The sequence below is a fragment of the Prionailurus bengalensis genome, chromosome B4 (assembly GCF_016509475.1).
Source record: "Prionailurus bengalensis isolate Pbe53 chromosome B4, Fcat_Pben_1.1_paternal_pri, whole genome shotgun sequence".
Classification (NCBI taxonomy): Eukaryota; Metazoa; Chordata; class Mammalia; order Carnivora; family Felidae; genus Prionailurus; species Prionailurus bengalensis.
The window spans coordinates 55484377-55496949 of record NC_057358.1 but is presented as its reverse complement, the minus strand read 5'-3'; the positions used below and the strand labels follow the sequence as shown (position 1 = coordinate 55496949).

Genomic DNA, 12573 nt, shown 5'->3' with positions numbered 1-12573 from the left:
AATTTAAAGAGTTCTTTGTATAGTTTCGATAACAGTTCTTTATCAGCTGTGTCTTTTGGGCACTTGTTTCTCCCAGGATATGTTTTGTCTTCTCATTCTCGTGACACTGTCTTTCACAGAGATGTTTTTAGTTTTAATGAATTCCAGCTTATGAATTACATCTTTCAGGGATTATGCCTTTGGTTTTATATCTAAAATGTTATTGCTATAGCCAAGGTCACCTAAGTTTTCTCATTTATATTATAGGAGTTTTATAGTTTTGCATTTTACATTTAAGTTTATGATCCATTTTGAGTTAATTTTTGTGAGGGCCATAAAGTCTGTGTCTAGATTCAACTTTTTACGTGTGGATAGTCACTTGTTTCAGCACCCATTTGTTGAAAACGTTATCTTTGTTATATTGTATTGCCTTCGCTCCTTTGTCAAAGATCAATTGACTGTATTTATGGGGTCTGTTTCTGGGTTCTATGTTCTGTTCCATTGATCTGTCTATTCTTTTGCCAGAACCACATTGTCTTGATTATTGTAGCTTTATAGGGAAGCTTGAAGTTGGGTAGCGTCAGTCCTCCAAGTTTGTTATTCTCCTTCAGTATTTAAGAGCGCCTCGGCGGCTCAGTCAGTTAAACATCTGACTTCTGCTCAGCTCATGATCTCACAGTTCACGGATTTGAGCCCCACATTGGGCTTTGTGTTGACAGCTCAGAGCCTGGAGCCTTTTTCGGATTCTGTCTCCCCTTCTCTCTGCCCCTCTCCTGCTCATGCCCTGTCTCTCTCTGTCTCTCAAAAAAGAATAAATGTTAAAAAAGTTTTAATTCCCATTTTTACCAAAATTATACATGTACATAGTTTTAAAATCAATTAGTGTGGCAAAACTTAACATGGAAAAAAGGAAACTCTTGTCTCACATTTTCTCAAGTAATATTCTAAGAGATTCATCTTCTCTAGTTGATTTTTCTCCTGTTGTGTTTTACTTTTTTTTTTCCGAGCACAAGTGAAAGATATTAATTTATTGATATATATTTTAAATTTATGCTTCAAAGTACTGTAGAAAAATGTAATTAGTTTAAAATTCCAAGAGAAAGTATGAAATATATGAAAGTCGACTATCTCTTGTATGAAGTCAGCATCATTTCAAAAACTTAGAGCATTTTGACTTTCATATGTTTCTTGTTGGACTTTAAAGCAGTGTGCTTAACTACAATTTTTAACTTTTCAGTTTATCTATTGATTTCTTATGGAAAAATAAACATTTCTCTCTCTTAAAGTGCCATTCACAGCATTTTCCTCCATTCATACTTACACTTTCCTAACCTCTCAATTAAGACTTATCACAGTTAATTTAATAGTCAGTGCTTACTTTACTTTACTGTTCACATCTGAGACAAAAAGTTTATTTTATGAGTATTTGATATCCTGCTCAATTCCTAATTTTTTCCTGTTAAGTTTTCTCCAAAGCAAAGAAAGGCTTTCCACTCAACAGTCACTAATTCATCTCCAGACTCCCATTAGAGCTATAAATCTTCTTTCATTACTCTCAACATGTAAGTCTATCAGAGGCACTTTTTTGTTGTTGACACATTCTTTCAGGAAGTGCCTTTTTCCTTCCACTAGAATCTGATTGATAGGCTTCTGGGCTGCTCTGTAGCTGTTTTCCTGAAGATTTCCTTTACCAGAATTCATTAATTATCTTTTTAAATTGCCAATAGCTGTTTCTTGTTACCTAAATATTGTTTTTCGTTTTGTAGCATCCTAGTCTTACTTAATGAATGCAGTAAGCGATTAATATTACTAAACAAACCATTACAGATCTTAAGAGTTTTCTTCTGTCCCTTGAATGATACTGGTTTCCTGTGAGTTCTTTTATTCTTCCATTTTGTTCTCTCTCATAGTGGAGTCTTTCCTTCAGTATCTTCTGATCTTAGCTATCTGTTCTTGTTTAACAACTGGAAGCTCTATGCAGAGACTGAACCTATCACAGGTAGGCTTTACCCTTGGTTGAGAGGGTAGCAAGGTGGTTTTCTTCTGGGTGATGCCCAAATGTCATTATATGTCTTTTCTCTTGGACCAGTGTCAATATTCTACTTAGGAACTATAAGCTTGACTACCAATATTGTATGAGTTGAAAAGAATCTTCAGTTTCCCCTGGGCTGGGCCAGCTCTGGGCACAGAGTCACTGTTTCTCCCAAGAGGCTCATATTCTCTTCATGCTACCCACAGTGATAATTGACCAGTGCAAGATTTTAGGGTTCAATCTACTTGAATGTTCTAGTGCGCATAATCTCAATAATAACCTTGTTGATTTTTCCAAGACACTCAACTTCTCAGTATTTTCTGCCTTTAGGCACGGGGCACTGCTACCTTTTAGAGCAATGCTCAGCAAATTAGCTTATGCCCTGGTTTCTTTCTATAAGCACTTTGTTTTTCAGAGGTAACTCAGATTTGGGAATTCATTGAAGGTTTTCCTTTTTTGTTTTCAAGGTGGATACAGATCTTTAAAAATATATTTTCTTTCATGTCTAGAGATTTGCTATAAGAGGCAAGAACTGGACCCTTAGCTTTCCTTATTCTATTCAGTTTAAAACTGAAGCTGAAAATTTAACCCGTTTCATTACCTGCAATTCCCTTTGGATTACTTATCTATGCTTTTGTCCATTTTCATGTCAGTATATCAATATCATCAGACTCTATAGTAGTATCAGTATTGAGCTTCTATATTTCTATTTGTTGAAAATATTTTTCAAAGTCATTCCCTTTTTTAAAGTTTATTTATTTATTTTTGAGGTGGTGGGGGAGAGAGAGAGGGAGAGAAAATTCCAAGCAGGCTCCATGCTGTCAGCACAGAGCCTGATGTGGGGCTTGATCTCACAAACCAGCAGATCATGACCTGAGCTGAAATCAAGGGTCAGATGCTAACTGACTGAGCCCCCCAAGTGCCCCAGTGTCATCATTCCCTTTTTATTTTAGTTATCTTATTTTCATGGTGATGAAATTTCACATCTTGACATAATCAATTTTGTCAGTATTTTCCTTTGTAGAAAGATATTTTGCAAATGGCTGATAAATTCACAGTTGTGAATAAACTTTAAATGTTTATCTTACTTATCTTGAATTTTCTTGTCAAATATGAATCTATTCCCCCTTAAAATTTCAAATTGTTAAGTAGTTAGTTGATATTAATTGCTTAAAATTTCAATGATTTTTGCTTTGTTATCGTATTAAATTTATTTATAAAATGCTGTATTTTTGTTGATACATTTTTCTATTTCATGCCCATATTCATTATATATTTAATCATTTCTATTTTTAATAATTCATTGGCCAATCTCACTTCATTTTCTTCTTTTTTTCAATTTAACAGTTTTCCATTTATATAGTACACAACTTTGTGAGCTAAGTTGTAAAAATCAAAAGATGAATAGGATTTTCACTTGTCTTCAAGGAGGACACAGTCTTGGAGGGTAGAATCAGTCCATACTGGAAGTTCCAAGAAGACTCCTTTGAAAGCTTAACTTGGAAGGAAGGAATGAATAATTTTTAGAAGGAGAAGTCTGAGTCTTGATGCTTAAGCAGAACTTCACCAAGGCAATGAATGGATGAGCCAAAAGGAAACTGTCATTGTAAAAAATGAGGACAGGTGCACGTACAAGGATGGCTGGAGCATAGGGTGAGGGTATAGACAGAATCTGAGTATGAGGCTGGAAAGATAAGCTGGAGCACTACTCTTTATCATTCTAGTTGCATTTTTTAATGTTAGTAAAATTCAAGCCACCCTTATTAAGCTCTTGATCAGGATAGCATTAAATATATTAGGTGTACCATAAATAAGTATTGAGTTGAATTAAGTTCTTAGATAATGTCATTTGTGGAAGAATGGGGCAGGTAAAAATAATAAAATGGTACATGTAGGCTGGTTCTTTAACATTGACAACAAATTAAGCCTATAGTAAATTCAAGATGTGTGTTCTTTTTCAAAGTTAAAACTCAAGGAAGACTGCCCTCTTCAAGAATAATCAGTCAGCTTTAAGGCAGGGAACACAAAATCAATTTCCCTGATTTTATTGGAGCTGTCTGTAATTCTCATTAGTGTGTAGTCCACTACAAAGATAGGGATAAGTTCTATTAGCCAGCAGAGTGATGTGGAATAGGACCCATTCTGCACAGCAATAAGGAGGAAATGGAAGCAAGAAAGGGAACCGATAGAAGTAGACTAATTGCTCTAGAATGTTGATATGGTGAAATGAAAATCTAGAATCTAGCTTGGGAACCAGTACAAGCATATGGCGAAGTGTCTCATACTAAGTTCTAACCATGTTTAGAACATAGAAGGGAATAATTCGGTGGAGACAGAAAGATTAAATGTTTTAAAGAGGGGAGATCCACTTTAGAACATGAGTTCTTTAGAAAGTATGAAACGGTTTGTCCCAAGACACAGAAAGGAAGAGGGAGCTCTTCTCCCTGTTAGAATTACAATAAGGATAAAATTAGAAGATGTAAAGAAAGACATGTTGAAGATAGATGCAGAGAGCCAGACAGCTTACCCGGATGGCTTTGGTCTAAGTCTATCCACAGGACACCTGCATCAGAATCACCAGGGAGTGAACATCCTGGGTCACTCTCATCAGAATTCCTAAGCACAACTTAGTAGAGTTGGGAGGGAAGAATTTGTGTTGGTCAGGCTGGTCCAGCTCCAGAATATGTTTAAATGTGCTTCCATGGTTTCTTCTAGGATAGAGTGATTCCACTTACAAACCCTGTTACCTCTTTTCTGTTTGTCAGGGCCTAGACAAATTTGCTAAAACCGGCTGCTGAATCAAGGACATGAGGAAAACTTGGGCAATTTTCCTCCTTTGGGAAAATTGCTTAAGGAATACTCCTTTCTTGGCAGGCAGAGTTAATGACACTGATTGCACATAAAATCCTGTGGATTTATTTACTCAGAATTTTAATTTCACGTGTTTATGATGAAGCCTGCCAACATGTTATGGCTCCATTCTATTCTTAGATGCTTCTGCTCTACCTGCACATAACGTGAGATGAGTGACTGCCCTGTGTGAAAGAAAACAAAAGTGGCAAGACCCTAGTGTAGTTCATTGTCTTTTTTCTCTTTTTATACTTGATCTATGTCAACAACCTCCTAACTGCTCTCCAAGTCACCAGCCTCTTCCTTACCCAGATCACCAGAGTTACCTTTTTTAATACAGACTGACAACTACACAAATGATGAAATATTTGTAATGCAAATAGTAAGTGCTGTGAGTACTCACTGCTGTAAAGTTTCCCCATCGCTGCAGAATGAAGTCCAAACAAATTAGAGACACATGAGGTTTTTTGCAACATGTCTTATCTTCAACCACTACCTCTACCATTCCCATCTCCCACCTTCCAGGGAAACAGAATCCTCATTATTGTGTCAGTACACTTTTACCCTTGCCTGTGACCAAAGTGTTTCTTCTAGTTTAGTTGCTATTCTTCATGTTGTTCCCCACAGGAGGTGTGGGACTCAGTGTCATCCGCTGTCTGTAGCTTTCTCAGGCTCCACTCCTCTCCCAAGGCAGGATTAATTATTTTTTCATCTGTATTCCACGGTACTTTATACAAATATCAACTGTTCCATTTAGCACATTATGTTGCACTCATTTATATTTTTGTTCCTGCAATTGGACTTGAATTTTTTGAGAACAAAAATTGGGTCATTAAATTTTTAACTCCCCAGTACCTGACCCATAGGATGTATACCATCAATTTTAGTTGAATGCACTTGAACCAGAGATCCTCTCTTTATCGAACCCAAACTGAAAGAACATAGGAAAAAAGAGTTCTTTGGAGCAAGCAATGTGGTCAACTCTGTCAGCATCATTTGATAGTAGTAACGAGTCTTTTTTTCAGTGTAAAATTATAGTTATAATATTTCAGTTAATCTGAATACTTCTACTATCATAAAATTTCAATGGGAAGAAGTATCTTCAAGGTGGTTCCTTTGATTTGCAGATGAGGAAACCAGTCCTGTGCTTATATCAGATTGGACAAGTAGTTTTTATCCAAATCCTATCCAATAACCAAAACCCTTTGTGAATTTATGAGTATTAAACCATTTTTACATTCCAGGCAAAAAATTCTGGGAGAACAAAATATACAGTGCATTTTAGTTCAGAGGGAATTCTGGTAAGGAATCTTAATCAGAATTTAAGATGTTAGGTTTGGCAGAAGCCAAGCAACTTGATGAGAGATAATTGGTAAGACGAAGGAAGATTTTAATTTTTAAAAATTTTTTATTTATTTTTGAGAGAGAGAGAGAGAGAGAGAGAGACAGAATGTGAGTGGGGGAGGGACAGAGAGAGGGGGGGACACAGAATTCAAAGCAGGCTCCAAGCTCCATCCACACTGTCAGCACAGAGCCCAACCTGGAGCTCGAACTGTGAGATCATGACCTGAGCTGAAGTCAGATGGTTAACCGATTAAGCCACCCAGGCACCCAGATCAAGGAGGATTTTAAATACAAGTGAAGCATTTTTCATCGTTTTCATGTCCTCTGCCTCCCTCCTGCCAAGATAATGTGAACTATCAGGGCCATCAGAAGAATAGAGTGGGTTTTGATGAGTTCCTTTTCTTCAGGTTTAATTGACTTCTTCTCTTTAATAGGTTTCAGAATCTGCTGTGGTCCAGGAAGACATTTGTGGACAACATGAAAATCTATAACCACAGTTACATCTACATGCCTGCTTTTTCTATGAAAACAGGAACAGAGCCATCCCTCCGGGTTTATTATACACTGTCAGATGTTGGTGCCAATCAAACAGTGCTCTTTGCCAACCCCAACTTTCTGCGTAGCATTGGAAAGTTCTGGAAGAGTAGGGGAATCCATGCCAAGCGCCTGTCCACAGGACTTTTTTTGGTGAGTGCAGCTCTGGGCCTCTGTGAAGAGGTAGCCATCTATGGTTTCTGGCCCTTCTCTGTGAATATGCATGAACAGCCCATCAGCCACCACTACTATGATAATGTCTTGCCCTTTTCTGGCTTCCATGCCATGCCAGAAGAATTTCTCCAGCTCTGGTATCTTCATAAAATTGGTGCACTGAGAATGCAGCTAGACCCATGTGAAGACACTCCACTCCAGCCCACTTCCTAGGGACCATGGGAAAAGAAAGAACTGAGCCAGGGTATTTTTGTTAGATTTTTTACATGCCTCCAAAAGGAAATGGTCAAGTCGTTTCATGGATTCACATGGGCCACTTGGAAAAACAAAACAAAACAAAACAACTACAAACCCCCAAGAGAAACTCTACTTTGATGATGGCTTGGAAGACAAACAAGAAATGAAACATCCTATGAAATATTTTGTAGCAGATTGTGGATTTGCAACTAGTAACACGCTGATGGAGTATGGAATAATGTTGGTGAAACACATTTACATGGTTCTGATCTAGAAGGTGCAGTTCACAAACAAAACAGAACTCTAGCTGCTGAGGCTGAGCAATTAATCAAGGTAGAGTAAAGGAAATGCCAGGGCAAAGTGTTACTGATTATCAACACAATCTGGATTAAAAAAAACCTATCGTATATTAGAGAACATAGGTTTTTAAAAAATTAATATTTATTTTTGCCCTATTGAGGGGCAGTGAGTGGGTGATGAGGTAGATTAAAAAAAAACCTTACTGAGTAATAAAGATACGAAACACTACAGCTAATTATTGTGATTTGTTGAACCAAGTCTATGTTAACTTTAGTCTCCTTCCATTTAAAAAATGTTAAATAAGAATTGCTTCCTCTCCTTTTGTCAAATCTACTTAGACAATGTGAATGAAGCATTGTAGAATTTAGACTGTGTTGGTTCATAGTCTGGATAATGTGAGATACTTTCTCTCCTCAGAATTGAGGGCATAAACTCCATTTTAGGCCTGCATTATTTAAGCCTATTTGTATTATTATGTTATTTCAGTGCAAAAAGTCTGCAAATATGAGTGCATTATTTATTTGCAAATTGGCATAATCGTCTTCCTAATTTAATGCTCAGAGATGAAGTAAAGCACAATGATGTAAGGTTTAGTCTGGAAACAGACTGGAGGGCACATCCCTTTTCTATCTACCATTGTATATTATTCACTCCAAGATACATGCAAACAAAACATGCATATATTTATGTACACACACACACATACACACAGGTAAACAAAGCTCATTCCCATACAAATAGGAAAGCTGAACCCACATGACCTAGTATGGCAAAATCTGTACCATTGTCAAAGAGCTACAAATGTATATTATGAACTACCCACCTCACCTTGATAAAAGACAGGCCGGCTTACTGCTGCTTCTCATAGTGCTCACACCAGCGTCACCCCCAAATGCTTACCCCAAATGAGCAGAATTGTTTTACTCATTCTGACTCTCCCTAACATCTCATGAATGGACCTTGTGTTGAGGGTGGTGACACAAGGCATGATTCATACAAGTAAAGGGATGTGAATTTGTAGATGTTGATTCCCCTGGTACTAGCAGGTAAGGCTACTCCGAAAGCTTTTTACATCAGCTTTCACACTGCAAACAAACTCTACTGACAGATTACAAGCAGCCAAATGTGTTTACATGTAAGAGGAAGATAAAAGAGGCCTCTCGTTGTCTTTGTGCTTTGGAATGCCTTAATCTAAAGGGAGACACTAGAAATCATTCTTTTCATTCTTTTAAATGTCACCAGAATGTAAGCAAACTATGCCAAAAAGTTCTGCTTCATTTTTAATGGTAGAGACTTAGTATACCACATAAATTAAAACAGGTGACAGTTTTTGGTGGGTTAATTTAAAAGATACTGAGTCAACGAAGCCCTTGGAAAAATTCAACATCATTGGAATAGGCAATTTCTAAATAAGAGTAAATATTGAGGTTATTATAGAAATCAGCTGTTAAAAAATGACTGGTTGACATAACACAGATTATACTGATATTTGGAAAGTTAAGAATTTGAGAGTATTGATATCTTGTAGAACTAACTGATTTGCTATTTTGATTCTATATTGCTGCAAAGAGGTAATGAGACTGTACTATGAGTGAGTTATAGTAAATATGCACTATATGTGAAACCCTAAACCTATTTCCTCTTTAGACCTATTATTATTTAATAATTACCATAGAAAGGAATACATTTGTACCTATACACTTCATCAAAGGTAAAAGGGCTAATGAAAAACATATATGTCACACGAATTAGTACTTTAACTGATGAAATTGTTAAAATGTAATTAATGAGCTCCCTAAAACCCATACGTCACAGTTCCGCTGAAACTGCTATTTGGAAATTTCACATCTTGTTATGATTTCTGGGATAGATTTATATAATATAGTGTGCAATTTTTAGTCTATACATTTGTGGCTTTGGAAAGGCAAACAGAAATGGCCTGAGATGATAATGTTTATTTAGACCAGTACTTCTCAACTGGGGTAATTCCCCTCCCCTATCTGGTGACATTTGGCAAGGTCTAGAAACATTTTTGATTGTCATGATTTGGAAGGTGCTACTGGCATCTACTGGACAGAGGCCAGGGATCCCACTAAACATTCTACAGTGCAGAGGTCAGCCCCCCACAGCAAAAATTGCCCATTCTAGAACATTAATAGTGTCAATGTTGAAAATGCTGGATTAGACCAAAAGAATACTTTGACTGCCCCAACTTTTCTTCACTTAAGGATACATATACATGCTCACATCATTCAAAGTATGACTACCATTGAACGAGAATGTTTTCTTAGAGCAGATTGCAGTTGGCATTATTTTATACTGACAATGCACAGGTATGCCATCCATATTCCCTTTCTTATGGTTAGATAGATGTATCTAAACTTAGAAATTGTGTGTGTGTGTGTGTGTGTGTGTGTGTGTGTGTGTATAGGGGCATTATAGCATAGGCTATACATATCTGTCCTTCTTGAAATACATGTGTCCCTAAGTGAGGATCTCTCCAGAATTATCTTGCAGAATAGTCTGGAATACTCTATTACTATTAAGAAGTTGAATTCTAAGCACCTATTATTTTATCTGAAACTGAGAACTTCAGAATTGGACCTCATACTTTGCCAGATTTGGTCAATGACATTTTAATACTGCTTACCCTTAAGGTTAGCTGAGAAGATATTCAGGTTATAGTAGACACAGTCAGTAAGAAAATATTTCATCACTTTCAATGCATCTGCCAAAAGAGGGAGTCAACCTCTCTAATCTTTAAATTGCTTTTTATTGACAAAAACTAGGTTGCTCCATGGGGGCAAGAGAGGGGGCGAAGAGACTGAAAATGGGTACCTGATACGAGTTTTTAACTTTTATCAGCTCCAGTTTGAGAATTACACTGATGCTAAGGATCATGAGTAAGGGTGACCTCCATTTAATTTTAATCACACGTTAGCAAAATTAAGATGGGTGAAGGATTAAGTCATTCTCCAAGATAGAAAAGTGATTTTTATATGAAATATTTTTATATGGAAGAGGACAGTGGATACATATGCTTTATATATAGTATTTGACCAACAGTTTATATAACATTGTGCATCTGAACTGCAACTAACACATGAAGTTAAGGAGTGCCCCTGGGATTTTGCTTCCATATAGTTCACTGTTATTTTAACAAGGTAAATATTCCAAAATGATACAAATGACCCCAAAAGGCAGATGTTCAGACAATACCTATTGGAGTTTTTGATGTCTCATGACCTTCTCTTGGCTACAGACTTTCTTTAGGATACATATAACTTATACCTGGAGCAATGGGCAACACAGTTTAACAATCTACATGGAAAATAATGGAAGAAATCCCAGGATTCTGAATTTGACAAAAATATTCTCAGAAGCTCTACAGAAATGTTATAGACTATTCCAAATAGAAAAAAAAATATCAATGACGTTTCTTCTTGTTACCTACTATCATAGTTTTGTAATTTTATTATATATAGCTTTCCATTTCTTTGTTTGAAAAATCAGCCATGTGTAATTTTAATTTTTATATTTAAAAATATTGACTTTGTGAAAATTTTAACCGACAAATCCTTGTTAGGTGAGACCTAAAAGGTCACAGTCCGCCAAAAACTTTAGGGAATTCTTATTCCTATGAAAATTTTCCCACCAGAACCAGGTAATGATATCTGCTCTGTTTAGAGTTCCAGAGATCAAGAGCTGTAAAGACTTTTGTGAGAACCTGAGGGAAAATATGGGGAGGAGTAAGGACTGAGTGCAGTACTGTGCTTTTTATTTCTTCATCTTCCCAGGGTAGAGGCTGACTCTCAGACTCTGACTTTTAGTGAGCACGCATCAAGAAACAGCTACAAGACACCTGAAACTTAGATCAAGCCCCCGGCAAAGTGTGTAGTAACTATAACTAAACATGACCAGCAATTTTAGCAGTTTCAATCCCCCGTGTGCCAGGGAGAGGATGAGGCAAGTGGAGAGGAGGAGACAACTCTACTCCCAAGCTTTCAGTACATAAGTCAGAGAAGTCTCTGCCCTTGACCTTGGCTTTCCAGCACTGTCTATTTCTGCTGACTACCAGGGAGGCTGGCTTGTCTCTGGGGTCAAGCTTGTAGTCTTGTGACTGGAGAATTGGTGTGGAAATTTGCTAAGATGCTTGAAATTTTACACTGCTGTAAACAGTTTTTTTTTTCCTCTTAAACTTGTGCTCTCTAAATTTGGGTGTCCTGTGACAGAATTCTAGTCACCCTGACCTAATTATGGCCCTGTCAGTGATTATTAAAAATGGAGCTTTTTTTCTCCATGCAGATGAATTTTCTAAGTTCTTGAAGCCAGGGAGATATCAAGAATAGCTGACCCTTGAATGACACGGGGGTGAACTGCATGGGTCTGCTTATACATGGATTTTTTTCTAACATAGTACAGTACTATAAATGTATTTTCCTTATGATTTTCTTAATATTTTCTTTTCTGTAGCTTACTTTATTGTAAGAAAACAGTATATAATGCAAATAACATAAAGTATGTGTTAATCGACTGTTAATGTTGTTGGTAAGGCTTCTGGTAAATAATAGGCTATTAGTAGTTATGTTTTGGGGCAGTCAAAAGCTGTATGCAGATTTTTGACTGCACGGCAGGGTTGGGACCCCCAATCCCACATTGTTCAGGGGTCAACTATTTTCCACCGGTTCTTGTATAGTTTCTTTAAAAGCCCTGGACACTGATCCAAAAGAATCCAGAAGCTTAGAATGTTTGCGACTCCTAACCGTGAAGGCAGAATATTTAGGTTGAACACTATTAAGAGTCCTATTTTGTAAGAAGAAAGACACTTAACATGAAGCTACAATTGCTGTAGCCTTTTTCCTTCCTATCATAAGAAAATGGATACTACTGGCTTACCCTCAGCCAAGAATTGACCCTCAGTCTCTTGCAGTTTTTACATACATCCTAGAGGTGAGGGATCGAAAGAGATGTGTGGAAGGAAGGCTCATTCAAACATAACACGGCCTCTGCTCATCATCACAATACGGAAGAAGTACATATTTCTGTTAAAGCCCATGGCTATAACTTTTTTAAAGCACAAGAGAGGAATTATATTTTATGGTCACTTGTTTGCCCACCTCCTG

At 37.0% G+C, this 12573-nt stretch overlaps 1 protein-coding gene across 1 annotated transcript in view; it reads left to right on the top strand.

Annotated features, from left to right (window-relative positions):
* The window catches only part of ST8SIA1 (ST8 alpha-N-acetyl-neuraminide alpha-2,8-sialyltransferase 1), a 144686-nt gene extending 137006 nt beyond the window's left edge, over nt 1-7680 (top strand). The window contains exon 5 of the mRNA XM_043564227.1: nt 6640-7680. Within this exon, the coding sequence (XP_043420162.1) occupies nt 6640-7126 (487 nt within the window). The 3' untranslated portion in view covers nt 7127-7680. The remainder of the gene's footprint in view (nt 1-6639) is intronic.
* Nucleotides 7681-12573: the final 4893 nt, after the last annotated feature.